Source organism: Tympanuchus pallidicinctus, unplaced genomic scaffold (genome assembly GCF_026119805.1).
Source record: "Tympanuchus pallidicinctus isolate F22 unplaced genomic scaffold, pur_lepc_1.0 scaffold27, whole genome shotgun sequence".
In the NCBI taxonomy this organism is placed as follows: Eukaryota; Metazoa; Chordata; class Aves; order Galliformes; family Phasianidae; genus Tympanuchus; species Tympanuchus pallidicinctus.
Genome location: NW_026294744.1, coordinates 6,761,082 through 6,776,144, shown reverse-complemented (window position 1 = coordinate 6,776,144; position 15,063 = coordinate 6,761,082). Strand labels below are relative to the sequence as shown.

General features: G+C 38.1%; 1 protein-coding gene across 4 annotated transcripts in view; it reads right to left on the bottom strand.

The window, feature by feature from the left end:
- The window catches only part of ITPR2 (inositol 1,4,5-trisphosphate receptor type 2), a 272,614-nt gene that overhangs the window by 132,749 nt on the left and 124,802 nt on the right, over positions 1–15,063 (bottom strand). For all 4 annotated transcript variants that reach the window (XM_052690593.1, XM_052690590.1, XM_052690591.1 and 1 more), the window contains 5 exons: positions 13,883–14,083; positions 8,786–9,037; positions 7,097–7,222; positions 1,749–1,877; positions 1,040–1,160 (listed from right to left, as the gene is read on the bottom strand). In XM_052690593.1, coding sequence (XP_052546553.1) covers positions 1,040–1,160; positions 1,749–1,877; positions 7,097–7,222; positions 8,786–9,037; positions 13,883–14,083 — 829 coding nt within the window. The remainder of the gene's footprint in view (positions 1–1,039; positions 1,161–1,748; positions 1,878–7,096; positions 7,223–8,785; positions 9,038–13,882; positions 14,084–15,063) is intronic.

Sequence of the window (15,063 nt, the reverse complement as noted above, 5' to 3'; positions counted from 1 at the left end):
GATAACTGCTATTCTCACTCAGACAAAAAGTTAATGAGGTATTTTGACTAAAATGTTAAATTATATCCCTCCAAAGCTATCTCAAGATCTAAATTTAGAGTTGATCACTGCAACGTCACAGAAGATGCAGATAGTTAAGGCACCCTTTCATTTTGTTTTATCATTATTTATTAATTTAAAAATTGCATCAACTACAACGTTTAGCCAGTTTCTATACAATTCTGCCTTTAATTCATGCTGAGTGGAACCTTATTCTCTTAGTTCTATGGAAACTATTTTGAATAATCTTTTTTTCCTTTTGTGGCAAACTTTAAAATTATATTCACAGAAATGTAACTTATGAATGAACTTTTAGCAGTCTTATCTACATACAGGTGAAGAATGCTTTGTTTTGTTTTTTTTTTTAATTTTAGGATGGAATCCCTCCTGAAGGAGTTTTAAGTCTTTGATTTTAATGTAGTATTTGAATTCATTTCAAAGCATGTAACTTATTGCTGCCCTTGGGACCAAATATGATTTAAGTCTTCATGCCAGTGCAAGCCAATATGCATGTAACAGCAGTAAATGCATAGGCCTGATGGTGAAGAGAAAGCAGAGAAGCTATGGAGTTAGAGAATTCTGCTTTCCATCCCCGACTCACTGAGGGGACAAACCCAGGGGAAAAAAAAGATGGTGTTCTCTGTTAATTCCTAAGTGTCACTGTTTACAACATTACAGCACGACTAGAAATGTCCAGATATTCTCATACTCACAAGTTTTGGTTATGTTTTAATACCATAACTATCTTGAGTAAATATAATTCATTTACCAAACCCACTTCTCTGGCTGATAGGTTCACCCCCTATTTGATGAAATAGATTTGAAAGCATTATAAAATGTGTCAGAATTTAACCTTAAAGTGGGATTTCTTAAATTACTACTGGCAGAACTACACGGTGCTATAATCAGAGAACTAAAACAAAAACATAAACATTCAACCTCAGGTAAGTCAGATCTTAAAACACAGAGAACAACAATGAAGGCAGAACTTGGCACCTACCCACTTCAGCCAGCGTTTTGATACATGACTCCACTGAGGCTTTCTGAGTTGGGTTTGGCCAGGTACAGTTGTAAATTCTAAAAGCAGACTGCAATAGCTGAATAAAAACAGGTTGATGTGTCTAAAATCAAAAAGATAAACATGGAAGTTTATACTTTAGAATGTCCTCACAACTGTCCTAAGATTTGACACAACATAAATCTCATGTGTGGGGTTTTTTTTAGCTTGTACACTTAAATTAAATTAAATTAAATTAAATTCTCTTTGCACTTCAGGACAGGAGAGAATGCAAACCAATTCTGCACCCCGACAGAGGCCAAAGCATGTAATTTGCCACCAGATTACCACTGATATTAAGCACAGTACAGAGCAGAAGGACTGAGAAATCTTCCTGGTTCTCAGGTGTATGTAAATTTGTCATAGAACACAGTGTTTTTTCGTATAAGCAACTAGATAAACCTTTATTCTTCAAAGATAACCTGTCCAGTGAATCCACAAGAGCCAGCGTTGAGCTGTCTGCTGGTCAGAGATGTAAAAAGTAAAAATGAAGAGTAAGTGATTTGAAGTGAAATTAAGCTGCCAGCCAGTGGCATGAGAAGGGAGAGAGAAATTAGAGAAGGATACAAAGGTACAGGATTCCTATGTCATTAGCAGAAGGTATCTCATTAATGGGCTGAATTACATATTGGTCTGTCTCTCTTTTTCTTACCTGCAGGCTGGTGCTGTTATCTGAAAACGGAGAATTGAAGAAGCCACTCACAATGCTCATTACAGGCTCAGTGACATATTTCTCCAGAGATGTGTCTGCGTGTTTGCGATCCGTGGTGGTGTTACAAACCTACAGGAAAGAAGGAGGAAACAATGAGATTTAGAACTTTTAAGTAAGCAAACTATGCTACATAGTATTTATTACAACCCATATAATAATATTTATTCTTAGTACGGATTTTATGGAAAAATCTATCAGAGATAACTATCTTACAAGTTTGAGATGTATTTGTAATAGCTTATCTCCCTTCTCGAAGATCCACGCTGTATTTTAAATCTCCTTCTCTTCTGAACTAGTTCTTTCTGGTTGGCTGTCTGTTCTTTCCATGAAAAAAAAAATCAGCACACTGCATACCACCTGCATATTTAGACGGATTCAAGAAGAAAATGAACGTTCCCTTCTATTCCCTACCTATTGGAGGTAAGTTGGAAGAGGTTTTAGAGATACAGATTGAAACAAACCCATTAGGTTAGAAAGATCTCAGGTAATGTTTATCTTCTTACCACATTCAACACAAACGAGTGGCAAGGGTGAAGCTCACATGCAAAAAATAAATGTTTAAAAGGAGGGAAAGAGAAGAAAATAGCATAGACAATACTAACAGCCTTCCAGATTTCAAGCAGACAACATTAATTAAGAAAGCCACATGAGGAAAATAGAAAAGACAACCTAAAAACAATGAAAGAAGAGAATGGATAGCACTGGGACAATTTTGGAGCACAGAAAGATGATTAAATTGTAGGAGGATATGGGCAGATTTGTAGAATTGATTCCTAAATACACTCTTTGGTACAATATTAAAAGTTTGTTGCTGCATAAAGATGTCAAGTTTAAAGAACGGAAAACATTACTGGGATGGTACATACATGCTTCAGTATTTCTTCTCTTTTTTTTCCCCTCAACATTTGTGAACATCTACACAGAGTTATTTTTACTTTGCATATGTCAGTCCAAACTGTACTAAAAGAAGTGCTAAAAGGAGTCTACACAAAGCAAGTCAGGGTGAGAAAGGCAGGACTGGACAAACAAGGCGTACAGATCGTACTCATCCTACCTCTTCATTAGCCTTCAAATAAGCAGTTCTAGTCAGGTTCAAAAATAAATGAAAGGCAAAATTATTCTTTTTCACCAATGCAAGCCACAGGCTTCTGCAACATTCTAGAGAATCTATGCAAGAACAGAATTTATTTTGTTTACAGACTTCTGGGGTAACCTTCAAACTATCTGGGCTTTTAACACAAAATCATGAATCTGCACGGTACGTACTTATCATTACATCACCTTATGGATGGGGAACGGAAGTCCAGAGAAGCTGAGTGAATTGCTTAAGGTCACAAAGAAAAATGGGTGGCAGAACTAGAGACATAATACACAGCACCTGAATCTCACACAGGGCAAATACGCCCTCTAATTACGCTGTGCCACTGTGACACTTGGACACCACAAGATAGCAATTTCACCAGCAGCACTTCAAGGAAGGTTACTGATGTGACATCTAAAAGCACCCATGTGCAGTGCAAGATATGGCTCACAAAAGTGCAAGATACAGCAACACAAAAGCAGTGTCATATGGCAGGCAGAGAAATAATCAAAGATAACTTGAGAGCTGCAAGAATTAGGCACCTGGAGGAGCTTTGCTTGTCTGTTTTTCTAAACTGTGTCAGAAAAACAAGTCATGCCTCCATGTAGTGCAATCTTATCACTTCAGGAAAGGAAAGATTTTGGTCAGAGAACCAACGGTGGCTAAAATGGAACAGTAAACATTTCAACCCTCCAGTCTGAGGAGAGTATGACACCTCCTCTTCTGTGGCCCTCGTGGAGGTATTATATTGAGATATATAATCAAAACTTAGTTGGGAAAAAAAATAAAAATATCATAGAACTGAAAACTTCTTGGTATTCTTCTGCTTTTAATTAATCTGCATGGCAATTCTGACGGAGGCTGAGTATTTGTTATCCCAATGGGAAGACAGAGCTGTGCAGCACTAGCATGGAGAATTTAGAAATCACCAAGCCTCAATTCCAAAATGCTGTTAAGCTTTTCCTTCACTTGTCTAAAAGTGAATAAGCATGGCAGAGCCATATGCGGGGATACCACTCTGCTTAAAAACAGGTCTGAAAAATTCCCATCTCAGAAGGACTTTGGAAATTCTCTTATCTGCTCTTATCCCTCTGCCCTTCTGGGGACTGAAAGATGTTTCTCTGTGGAAGAAGAAACCTGAAATGCATGAAATGGAGATGAAGATTGAGAAAGCAGTGTTTAAAAACCTCTTAAGAGACTTTGGGACCAAAACTCACATGAATAATATTTCAAAAATTCTGCAGGAGAAAGTCACGATGACTTCACAGCTGTCAGATCTCAGCTGTTTTTAATCCTGCTCAGAATACAGCTGCTGACTTACAGAATGAGCCACCTGTAGGAAAGGGAAGCCTTTCCTGGAGCTGCACCCACCTGCTCAGTGACGCGCTCTCAGTCATACACGGGAGAAAGTAGGCTGGCAGGAACAGCAGAAAAAGGTGTCTTTGAAAGAGCAATTGCTTTTGGCAAATGGAATTTAATACACACATCTGCCAACTGCCTGTTTTGCAAGGTATCACAGTGTTGAAAAAGAATGACAGTTGAGGACTAAATATTTCCTTCTTTGGTCTAGCAACAGATAAAAAAAAAAAAGGTTTCTTTTTTCCTTATTTCTTTTTTCAGGTTGAAGGAATTCAACCTGAGGATAACACTCTCCATCTTTCACCTTAGCGCTCTCTAATGACAGACTCAGACTCAAAGCTCACAAACTCACCCACTGACAGGCATTTGTAGCAGCTAAAAGGAAAGCATTTCCCCTTCCCCCACGCAAAAGCATCTCTTTTAGCTCACTGCAACACGGAGGATCAAAGGGCTCTTTTTCTAAATGCTTTGAAAGGTATTGTAACATCTTTCATGAAGCTGACAGCATTCTAACCGTCCTGATAGCTACATAAAGCTGATGTATTTATAACTCAGAGGCTCAGCCTGGGACCCAGAAAGCCAAATACGCTCAATAACATAGAAGATACAGCTATGCATGGGGCCTGGCAGAAGAGCAGAACATGCAAGAGCATTTTGGATATGTTCTTTTACTTGTTTTCACTGAAAATCTTAATAAAAAGAGCTAATTAGGCACTTGCCCTAAGGACTTTGCAGGAGAGCAAAAAAAACTGCATTTTGCCATTTGGAGAAAAAGGCACACACACAAAATATAGCATTAACAAAACACTCAATATTCACCTCTGAAGACCTGGAGCCAAATTTGTCCTATTAGCAAATGAAAACAAGTTCAAGGCTCACCAGCATCAGGATAACTCCAAATCACACGGCAGCATGTCTCCAGGCTCACAAAGTGAACAGTGGGCAGAGTCCCTTCTCTGCATGCATCTGCTTTAAGCCAACAGGCCAGGAAAACTGATCATGTCAAATAGTTGGGGGGGGGAGACTCGTCAGAAGGTCAGTACCATGATATATCAGAAAAGTGCAACCCAGAAAAGGATTTAAAGCAAGAGAAAATACTTCTTGGTGAAAAACAGCAAGGTTAAAAACCAGAATTGTGCTCCAAGAAGGTTCCTGATCTTAATTTGCAAACGAAGTGGGTATGTCCAGAAGGGCTTTTCAGCTAAGCAACAAGGCAAACAGCAAGAAAACTGAATTTGCAGAGGTCTCTTTACTGCTGAAAACAGCTACCATCAAAAAAGAACACAAATATTCCTATGTTAACCTGTGCCCAGAAAAGGGCAAAAATAAAAACATTTATAAGTTTTCTGTTTCACAGAAAAATGAACAGGCCCCTGTGCCTATCACACAGCACAAGTCTCAGCACTCATTCTTCCTTTGGCCATAAATCATTGTGACTATGAGTATGGTATTTTCTCCCAGTAGGTTTCAAAGAAATGATTTTGTGGCACACTATTACTCTGGTGAAAATGTTTGCTGCAGGACTGAATTGAGATTCTTTTTCCTTTTCTTCTCTAATTTCAACAAAATGAAAGATGCAAGGAGTGAGAACTTGATGGATTATGAAATGCAATGGACCACGGACAGGGAAAGGATAGACATGCACTATGAGAACATGCTCCATAACACTTTCAAATTACTGGCTGGCAGTCAAAAATTGGCCACCAGCACAAAAAAATAAACACCTGTGTTTCTACTTCCTGAGAAAGAGCAACTCCTTTAACAGACATCAATATCAGGCTCTCACAAGAAATACTACCCACTAGAAAAAGGATAGGTATTGCAAGCTGTACTCATTATTTCACACTAAATTCTCCTCCTGGTTCCACTATGGCATGCTATTTTTCCAGAAGTAATAAGCTTCCCAGTTATATTTCTTCCAAAATATCAGGAGAGGAAAGCTTAATATCACTTATGTCACTTATGAACTTGAAACTTGATGCAACTCTATCCGGTGACCACTGATGGAACCCATGGCAACAGCATGGAGCTGTAACAGGGAAGGGTCAGGTTGGCTATCAGGAGAAGACTCTTCACCAGAGGGCGCTGGGCACTGGAAAAGGCTCTCCAGGGCAGTGGTCAGAGCACCCAGCCGGCAGAGTTCAAGAACCGTCTGGACAATGCCCTCAGACGTATGGTCTGATTTTTGTGTAGTCATGTGTGGAGCCTGGAGTTAGACTTTGGAAATTCTACGATGCTGAGATTCTAGGGAATTGAATGCCTACACTACCAACTATGTCCCATCACCTTGAAGCTGATCATTTATACACTAATTAGTATTCTGAAAAAGTAGAGCTCTACACCTGCCTTTTGCAGCAGTGAGAATGTAGTGACAGCAGAATAAAAGACCAAGAAAAAAGAAAAGGGCCAAGGTTAAATTAAAGAAGAAACAGGAGACAAAGAATTTCTTTATCCTTGATTCTCTCTATACTAAGAGAGTAAACCTAGGAGATTACAGATGTGGCTGTTTGTTTTAATTACCACCATAATCACAAGTAATGCACACTCCCAGTAGAAGGACAAAATGTTTTCAACCCTGTTTCCTGTGTATCAAACCCACACATCCAATTTGTTTTTCTGGAAGTAAAGAGAAAGGGACATGTGCCCAAGGTGCCCTTCTAGACAAAGAAGACCATTAGCAATTAGCAGGTTAAATGATGACAGATAAAATAAAATAGAAACGATGATCTGTTAAAAATATATTTATATTCAACTTTGAAAAAGCAGTGGATAAAATAAAGGAAATTCACTCAAAGTTCAGTTGTCATCCCTGACTATACTGCAACATACGATACCTCATGAAACTTACCCTTGCCATATCAACAAGAAAGTTCTCAAATAACTTCCAAATGTGGTTACTGGCATAGATTTCTTTCATTTCCACCTCAGTGTCCACGTAACAGTGGTTAACAAAATTAACATAGGCAATTTTCACCTGCAGGATGAGCAAATACAGAAACAATATGAAACAGAACAACAGAAGCCATTAACATACCTATTTTCTGTAAGAATACTGAATGAATAAGATCATCCTTCCAATTCTAAGAAATGCCAATAACAGTAATACTGTATGTTTGGTTCTAAAGATTTAAGAGATAAGCGTGGCAACAAATACACTAATGTACTTACTGAAAGACCACGTTAAGAAAAATAGAGATGTTCTCCAAAACTCTAATACCAATTCCCCCACAAAGCAATAATAACATTATTAATTTAACAGTTAATAACTGATACTAAAATGACATTCAGAATACAATGGTCTGGCTCAAAAATCAGGAACTGCCAAAATGGAAGACACCCATGTATTAATCAGCTGATCCTTGCGGGCTGATGCCTTGTGACAGGCCTGACAAATACCAAAAAAGGTCTTTAACAGAGATGAGACCGCAATCCCTATTTTCTGACAATCCTATGCAGTGCTAATATTCAGAGTAGGTACAACTCAGACCTAAATGAAAGAGAAAGCTTTTGCAGCGCTGTCATTACTGCCACAGCAGTGCAGAACTTCACTCCTCTCCTGTACTAAAAGCCTGTGCCAGCACATCATAAAAATGGATATCCAGTGACTGAAATGTACGTATTAAATACAGACTTTGACATGGTCAAAGGAGAAGAGATGGTCGCAGTTTAAAGAGGTCAGGAGAAAACTCTTAGATGTAAGACTTTTAGGTTTCATTTGTTTGGGTTTTTTTAATCAGCAGCTGTTAATGTCAACGTTAGGAGGAACCATTTGAGCAAACATTCTACTTTATAAGAAAAGAATCAGTTGATCACAAGGTGACTTTCTTATGGGACAGAGGAATTATATACTTCAGCAAGGCCTAGCTGCACTGATACGAAACCCATGCCTCCAACAGCCTATAGAAATCCTTCTGACCAATATGCAGGGCCGGAACAAGGTCCTGCATAGACTGTAAGAAGACTTATTTTGATCACATCAAATTCGGGGCAAGCATTACCATTCTCATCAGCATAAAGTATTACAGTTCTACTGAGCCATTACTGGTACTATCTGCAGAATTAGGCCTGTATATGAAGCGAAAAAGGGTATTTGCCAGACTGGAACTGAATTTAATAAAACAAGACTTCACCCAAAACTCCCAGTGACTTCAACATGGATAGAATGTTACTCTAGAATATCCAACAGTTCAAAGCAGAGGAAAAATACTAGCCTGACAAATCACTTAGCTTACTCTTTGCCACTAACAGCCAGAAGTTTAGCAGAGGACTAAATTCTAACAGTAGCTGGACAAACCCAGAAAAACAACAACAAAAAATTCTCCCGATCCAGAAATGACTAACAGCAGGCAGCAAAAGGAATAGTTTTCTACTTAAAAAAATATTAACAATCCTTTCTCATTTATTTACCTCCACAAGTGACACCTGCTTCAAGCCTCTTTTCTGTGTAAATACTCAACTTTTCAGGATATTAGAAACAGCAAAATATTTCTGCGTTTCTAAAAATTGTAATTCTGCTCCATCATTCAGTGAGTCTTACCTCAGGTATGCAGTCATCATGGGTCACCACTCTCACTATATCGTCCAGTGGCAGGAGTGAATTGCACTTGATCTCTGTATATACATTCTTTCCTTCTGTACAAGCTGCTAGCAATTCCACTAGAGTGATGTGATACGCTAAGGGTCCGCTCTCGTCTGCTCGATCTCGCTCTGAACACATCATTTGGAGTAGAACTGGAAATGATGCTCTATCGTTGTAGAATATCAGCACATCTTCACCCCCATTTATCAGCTGAAAAAGATACCACAACACTTTAAGAACCCTGCACTGCAATCATTTTCTTAATTATTTTGCTCTACCTTCAAGCGCAAAACAATTCTCTAGCTAGGGAGCCCCTCCCCCACAAAATAAAAGATTAGTCTGATGCTTACAAAATGCACATGTCAAAACAATGGCCAAGGCAAACTGCTCTTATCTGTAAGTGTAAATCTGGAATAAATCACCAAGGAATGAGCTCATGCAAAGTGAACTCGAAGTTTAATCTCTATGTAGCTCTCTGTTTACGTAAGACATTAGGCTTTCCTTGTTATTCCCACCATCTCAGTGTCTGTTTGAAGTTGGTTAATTAGTCTTATACCCTATTGTAAGGCCAGGATGCATTATTATGCCTATTCTACAGATAGGTACTTGAAGTACAAAGATATTACAGAAAAAGCTTGTGGCTCACCCAGAATTTAGCTAAACTCTTCTGCACCCCTGCTCAGCATCTGAAACAAAGAACAACTCTTCCTAACCTGTGGAAATCTGGCAGATGAGTCTCAACACTGTCACTGTCATTCCAGCACTTCCACTTATCAGCCAACTGGTGTATGTGAAAAATATTTGAATTTACTACAGGTACATTGCTCATCTCAAGAGTATCCAGAGCAGAGAGATGCTGGCAGCTACATCTCAGTAGATCTCATGGAAAAGTTTTGTTCTGATATGGTTTTGAAAGTATCACCCAAACAAATACGTAGAATATGCCTACTGCCAGTGCTACTCTGTGAGCTTGGACAAGACAGCAGACCTGTCTTCTCTTCATCACTTTCCTTTCAAGCATAGTTCAATCTTAATGGAAGTGAAAATAAGTTCCCATAAACCTTTTTAGTGCAGAATATAAATTGGAAGCACAACAGCCACGTGTATTTTGTGAACAAGGCATATGACATTGTCTGCATGTGACGTGAAATCACAGCTTACTGAATTGAAGGGTAGAAGTAAAGACTGGTGGAGCTGTAAAGAAATAGGAAAGCAGCACGAGAAGGAATGAAAGCTAGTCTCCCAGAGGAGCCGAAAAGTAACAAAATTCAGAAAAAAATTCATTACATTTTTCCAGTGTTTCAAATTGTGATTTCCTCTCTGCTTGATTATTTTTACTTTGATAATTGTGTAGATTGAATTGTGAATTCAGTCACTACTTCTTTTCCTATTTCTCCTTTTTATCCTTTGGTTTTTAAAATGTTTCCAATCAGACTTTTCAAAATAGATATTTTCTGGACACTGAACAGAGGAAACATTTAAAAGGACAAATGCTTGGAAGGGAAGAATGAGACAATATGGCAATTCAGAAGTCATACATTTCACTACTCTCAATGACAAAGAGGACAATAGGGAAAATATGAGTATTCAAAATGTTGGAAAGTTGACATTTTTAATGCTGATATCTGGAATACTACGCTCTTAAGACACTTCAAATACAAAATTCTTAAGAAAATCCACACCTAGCCCTCTGAGAAGGTATGCACTGTGTAATTTCCCACTAGGTTGACCACTACATTCCCATAATTATTTTCCTCTTATGAATGTTTTGCAAAGATGAATGACAAGATTCTTTTTTCCAATCTTACATCAAATCCACATACATCTGTTCCAGTGCTGCTGATAAAAGGGCAAGTCAAAAGGATCCCTTGTCCTATTACGTACCTATCACTGATGAATGAGGAAGAAATACCACGAGGTATTTGATTGTGAAAAGTGATTCTGTATGTCATGTTCGCCACATACTGACTGTGACGAACCACAAATCAAATCAGATAATATTGCATAAGCATGGGAAGAGCTAAGGGGACGAAGTAAATGCAAGGCAAGAAGATATTAGTGTATTTCCCCAATTTATCCATTTTTAAGGAAACCCACTGACCTGTACAGAGAATATGATTTCACTAAAAACAGAAAAGGAAGAGAAGTATCTGGTATTAACCAGGTGAAGCTGTTACTGAGTTCAGTGAACTCAATGATGATGGGCAAAAACAAACAAACAAAACAAATTAAAGTAGTAAAAACACATTTTCTTCCACTAAAGTATATTTTAAAGGAGTTAAGAATTCTATTAAAGTATAATCAATGGTGGACAGCATCAAAGGAGTTGCTGATGCTCTGCAATGTATCATTCTGAAACACTATAGATAATAAAAAATTCTGCTACCACATTGATTTGCTTCAAAAGTAAACTCTGCTTTCTCTTTTGTAATAATCTTTGCACTGGCAGGCAGCTTTTTGTTCCAGGAACCTTGAGGCATGCTTTTAACGATAAAAAGTGCCCTAATGGACATCTCAGGTAGTTAAAAGTTCAGAAGCACTCTGGGGACATAGGGACAGGTGAATGAGCCAGACTGGGACTTAAGTCCCAGTAAGTGTATCTTACATTGATAAGTACTCTTTCTAATGATCTGTGTGCATGTGCTAAAACATGTAAATATGATTAGTTTATCCCTTACTTCCACTAAGCAGGAATAAGATATAATTTTCAGGGGTAAAAGAAAACACAGGAGTAGTTGCAGGCATGTTGCATATTCACTCTACCTTGTCTTATAGTAAATTGTTTACACACCCCATCTGGAGGCACAGAAAAGTTACATTGCTTGTTTAAGGTCACAAAGTATGTCTCAACTGTTTGCTTACGAATAGTCCTGGTTTCATCTCAGTTTCAACCACTAGGCTACACTGTTTATTACACTGCAATGCCATTCACGCACCATTCAAATTTCACTATTGGTATTCTTTTCTAACAAATCATAACTGTTAAACTGTAATTCCCTGCTTTTTTTTTTTTTTTTTTTTTTTTTTTTTTTAAGCAAGTCATCACTGCATGCACCTTTACAGGCTGGGGGCTGATCTTCTCAAATGGAGCTCTGCAGAGAAGGATCTGGTTGTTGTGGTGGACGACAGGTTGGCCATGAGCCAGCAGTGTACCCCTGTGGCCAAGAAGGCCAATGGGATCCTGGGTTTCATTAAAAATAGTCAAGGGAGGTGATCCTCCCCCTCTACTCTGCCCTGGTCAGGCCACATCTGAAAAACTTGGTAAAGGTCTGGGATCCTTGGTTCAAAAAAGGAAGGGATATCCTGGAGAGAGTCTAATGGGAGGACATAAAGATTATTAGGAGGTTGGAGCACCTCCCTCCCGAGGAAAGGCTAAAAGACCTACGACAGTTCAGGATAAAGAAGAAAAGATGGAGGGGTCGGATCTCATCACTGTTTACAGACATTAAAGTTGGAGAAGTCAAATGGATGGGGTCAGGCTCTTTTCTGTGCTGTGCAGCAACAGAACAAGGAATAAATGACAAAAACTGCAACACAGGAAGTCCCGTACAAACATGAGGAAGAACTTGTTTACTGTGAGGGTGACAGAGCTCTGGAACAGGCTGCCCAGAAAGGTTGTGTAGTCTCCTTCTATATTTAGAACCTGCCTGGACGTTTTCCTGTGTAAACTACTGTAGGGAACCTGCTTTAGCTGGGGCTTGGACTCGATCTCCAGAAGTGCCTTCCAACCCCTACCATTCTGTGATTCTATGATTTCACTCTCTTCAGTAAAAATAACAGTATTTCCCATACCAAATCCTTTCAAAAACATGATTTAAATGTCATACCCAAGTTCATTTCATTGTTCATCACACGGTCAATTTGAAAATGCAGTATAACAATTTATGTTTCTGCTCTTACATATCGGTAACAAAATGCATTTAATTGAAGAAGGTCTCAAAACTGTGTTTGATCAGAAAGTAAAAATCCATAAGAAGCTAATGTGAATGAGGAAATATCGAAAAGCATTAGGGCACAAGAACAATTTGAATTATGTAAATCAAAGGCTTGTAATTGAGATTACATTTTAAAACACTTCAGTCAAATTGAAAAGGTTGAGGTAGATTTCATTAAAGGTTATCCATGTAAGCCAAAGCTTTATTTTCTCAATTAGAAGTTTTTCTTCTTTGTTGCTATGGAATTAAATTTTTTCAGGTTTTAGTTCTGTTCGTACCACAACTAACGCTTCTTTCTGTTTTCTTTCTGAAGATGCACTTCGAAAACACAAATGAACTTTGAAAGAAAAATGTTTGTTACTGTGATCTTATCTGGGCTTTTGACCATATTCTATTTTACCCACTAACTCACTGAGCCTTTAAAATAATTACAATTAAATGCATGAGTGTCTGCAAGTCAAAGATCTCATTTATCATGCACACCATACATGTAATACTATTTGCAGAGAAGTCAATTAAGTATTTTGTTAATAACATAATTGGCATTAAGATACGTCCACAAACTACTCTGTGGAATTTACCAGGTCAAACTCTAAGTTTATCTATTTAGAGTAGCTCTACAAACTCTAGCAGAAATGCTCCAGAATTACAGCATTGTAAACAAAAGCAGAAGGTAGGAGGAAGGGTCTTTACCTGGTTACATAGTTAAAAAAGTGGTCTACAACACTACTTAGATAAATCCATTGGGATAAGAGCATACTATGGGGCAAAACCATACCAGAATATGCAAGACAGATTTGTACATGGGATCCTAACGTACACCACAGGAAAATAAAGGTTTATGTTACTCAGATTTATGTTACATCTTTTACATACAGACATACTGTTATCAATATGATAACACCCATGTTTTCTTTCTAGTAGCTACACAGACGGCCCTATAAAATTAGACTAAATTCCCTGAAAGACTAAATTGCTAAAATATTACTTATGGTACTATTTAAAATTATAAAGCTACAATGCCATTGTATCCCACAGGTAATAAGAGTGGAGAAAGCAATCTCAGAACGCTAGTGTGTTAAAAACGTGTGAACAACCAACATGCAAACTATTAACCTACCTCTGTCATTACCATGTCCTGGCATTTTTTCACATATTTGCCATCTGCTTTTACAATGGTCTGCAGGAAACGCAGGTATTCCACATGACGGCCGTGGGTCTCAATGCAGTGTACAAAGTGCTGTACCACTCTTTCACTAATTTCATTACAAAGAAGGTAATTATTCATGAAGATATGCCGCATGGTTTCAGCTTCCAGAAGCTAAGAAATAAAAACAGCAGATTTATTTTGTGATTGAAAGATTCACAAGACTGTAGGCTAGAGAAAGGTACAGCAGTAAATGATGACTGGAAGAATCCAGTGCCCACCAGCCCAGAGATAAACAAGTAACCTTAAGGTTACTTCAATTTCTGGATTTTAAGATGGCATTTCTCTACCTTTTCCTAGGACTACAAAATGGTCCTAAAGTAGACATTAACAAAATGTATGCTCATGTGGAAGGTGAAGACACACTCATAACGCACTATACACTGCCAGAGCACTCCATAGGGACTTTGGTATTCAAGACAATTGAGACCACATTGATACTATTCATCATTAAACTTGGCATAGAGATCCTCCAGAAAGTTGCTTACCTACTTCTGGCATCCTCTATGGTTGATAGAAGAAGGCATTTCTATCACATGAATCAATGCACATCTAGCCTGATCCCTTTCTGATAGCATATCTCTTTCCACATTAATTACAGAGGGACCTTAAGGTTATTTTTCTATCAGTGAATAGAATTCTTTAATAAAAGCCGATTGCTATTAAGAAAGAGATACTGCTAAGAACCCAGTAGCCAGACTGTATACATTCTGGAAGCTTTTCCTTCAAACTTCTCCTCCAAAGTCAAGTGTGCTCCTGGAGCACACTTTTATGTTTGGCATCATTTGAAAGGACAATTGTGCTACAGTATGAACAAAAGCACAGTAACTGAGCTGACTGGAAGATCAGCTTCAAAAGAAAAAATGTGTTAGAGAAAATAGGCTCCATACTTGGTACTTGGTACTCGAACTTACTACGAATATTGGATAGGACGAAATCTGAGATCCAGTGACCCCATGGAAAAGCCTGCACCCTTCACTAACTCCATAAATAAATAAATAAGTAAATAAACAAATAAACACTTCCTTCAGTAATGTGGAGAGGTCAGAGGTTAACTGTACTAATGTTCACACTCTTTCTAAAAAAAAACATAT